The 2,362-nt window shown below is 47.1% G+C and overlaps 1 protein-coding gene across 2 annotated transcripts in view; it reads left to right on the forward strand.

The window, feature by feature from the left end:
* The first annotated feature begins 227 nt into the window (after nucleotides 1-227).
* Nucleotides 228-2,362, forward strand: part of sh3rf3 (SH3 domain containing ring finger 3) — a 159,809-nt gene continuing 157,674 nt past the window's right edge. For both annotated transcript variants that reach the window (XM_015383816.1, XM_015383817.1), the window contains exon 1: nucleotides 228-1,028. In XM_015383816.1, the coding sequence (XP_015239302.1) occupies nucleotides 627-1,028 (402 nt within the window). In that variant the 5' untranslated portion in view covers nucleotides 228-626. The remainder of the gene's footprint in view (nucleotides 1,029-2,362) is intronic.

The raw sequence follows: 2,362 nt of genomic DNA on the forward strand, positions 1-2,362 counted from the left end.
GAAAGACGGCTTGCCCAGAAATTGAAACTCAATCCGTTTCTTTTAATTGTTTTGTAAGACGCTTGTGCACACAAAAAGAAACCAAACTGTGCAAAAAAACCCTGCACATTTCTTTCTTTCTTCTAACCAAAGAATGCATGTGTTATTGTTTTATTGTAAGCAGGTGGCAATGGTGCGAAACCAGACGGGTGTTTTTGATCATTTGTGTACAGAAAGCATTAATAACTGATGGGCTGTTGGAGATCTGCCCCCTGGATGCGCGCATGTGGTGGTTTTACAGCTTTCTGCTTGGGGCGCATGAGCGCGCACGCCGAAATTGTTGATGGGCGCGCGGAGAAATGATGATGAGAGCGTGACCTCACCGCTTTCTGCACAGCTGCTGGAGAGGAGGAGGAGGAGGAGGAGGCAGTGAGAAACAGAAACACGCTGAGGGAGACAGACGGAGACCCAGAACAGTGAAGCGCACTCAAAACACACCAGGAGCTTTGTGTTTATATAAAAAAAGCAGTGGAGAGCAGCGCGGTGACGCAGCGGGGACCCTCCAAACCACCCGGGTTCACCTCCCAGAATGTTCTGTTTTTCTCTGAAAAAGTCCCTGCGGCGCATCCACGCACACTGAAGCCCAGATGCTCACTCTCTCCGCCGACATGGACGACTCTTCGTCGCTGCTGGATCTGTTGGAGTGCTCGGTGTGCCTGGAGCGCCTGGACACCACGGCCAAGGTGCTGCCGTGCCAGCACACCTTCTGCCGCCGCTGCCTGGAGAACATCGTCAGCTCCAGGAACGAGCTCCGCTGCCCAGAGTGTCGCATCCTGGTGGACTGCGGGGTGGACGACCTGCCTGCAAACATCCTCCTGGTTCGCCTCCTGGACGGGATCAAGCAGCGGCCGCAGCGAGGAGGAGGAGGAGGAGGCAGACAGTCTCTGGCAGGAGGCGCGCTGCATGGGTACGCAGCCGGGATATCCGCCTCCCCTCCGGGGACAGCAATCAGAGAGCTGCCGGTGGCCACAAGGAGCTCCCCTGTCAAGGTGAGTCCCCCTCGGTTCATGCGGATTGTGAGGAGCAGGGGGTCCTTTACACTTCATCATTTCAACATGATCAAAAACTAAACACAACTTTATAAACTTTCAGCGACACAAAGTTTTGTTCCTCGGAGTTAAAGCATTAACTTCAGCACTGAATGTCTCTCAAGTAGGTAAATCAAGAGTGCAGCAATGTGATCAGAAGAACAATGTCTGACAAAACAAATCAGACTTCTGTAAGATGTTCACATTTCACAAACTGCAATGGGTGTCATTGATGTATTTAATGCATTTGAATGGAGGGATTCAAACTTTTTGACCTGTATTACTGTTCCACAAGGTGAGGCATGGTGGCAGAAGCATCATGCTGTAGACATGCTTTCATTCAAAAAAGAAAGAGAAGCTGCCTAAAGTTTACATGATGATGGATGCTGATCGGTACAGCTGGAAGAAAACCTGTTGTAGATGCAAAACACTTGGCACTGGAATGGAGATTCATCTTCCAGCATGAAAGAAAGGAAGAAAAAAAAACACAGATAGAATATAGTGTGTTAGTCTCCAGTCCTCGATGCAACTTTTAGATCGTCCATGGTCCAAAACATGTCAATCAAATGGCTGTTAGAGTCAGATTTTATGATTGTATTAGGGATGTTAAAGCAGGGATACATCTATAAGCCAGAAAGCAAAACTTTATTCTCACATTTCAGTACATAGATCAGGAAGAGCTGTAGAGAAGAACACTAGAAATATTAAACATGATTACAGACAACTGTTTAATTAAAATTAATTAGAAAAAGGTGAGTTTTCACTTGCATTTCAAAAGCATTCAAAGGAGTCTACAAAACACTGACTAAATGGGAGAGAGTTGCTCCTAGCTCCTATCCTGCTCCTATCGTATCATGCTTCCTATCCTGCCTTTAGTTCCTATCCTGCTCCTACCTCCTATCCTGCGTCTAGCTCCTATCCTGCTTCTAGCTCCTATCTTCCTCCTTCTTCCAGTCCTATCCTGATCCTAGCTCCTATCTTGCCTCCTGCACCTATCATATCCTGCTTCTAGCTCCTATCCTGCTTCTAGCTTCTATCTAGCTTCTAGCTCCTATCTTGCTTCTAGCTCCTATACTACTTAAAGCTCCAATCCTGTTTCTAGCTCCTATCTTCCTCCTTCTTCCAGTCCTATCCTGTTCCTAGCTCCTATCTTGCCTCTTGCACCTATCATATCCTGCTTCTAGCTCCTATCCTGCTTCTAGCTCCTATCCTGCTTCTAGCTCATATCTAGGGCTGCAACAACGAATCGATAAAATCGATAAAAATCGACTTTTAAAAGCGTTGGCAACGAATTT

Source organism: Cyprinodon variegatus, unplaced genomic scaffold (assembly GCF_000732505.1).
Source record: "Cyprinodon variegatus isolate N-32 unplaced genomic scaffold, C_variegatus-1.0 Scaffold295, whole genome shotgun sequence".
In the NCBI taxonomy this organism is placed as follows: Eukaryota; Metazoa; Chordata; class Actinopteri; order Cyprinodontiformes; family Cyprinodontidae; genus Cyprinodon; species Cyprinodon variegatus.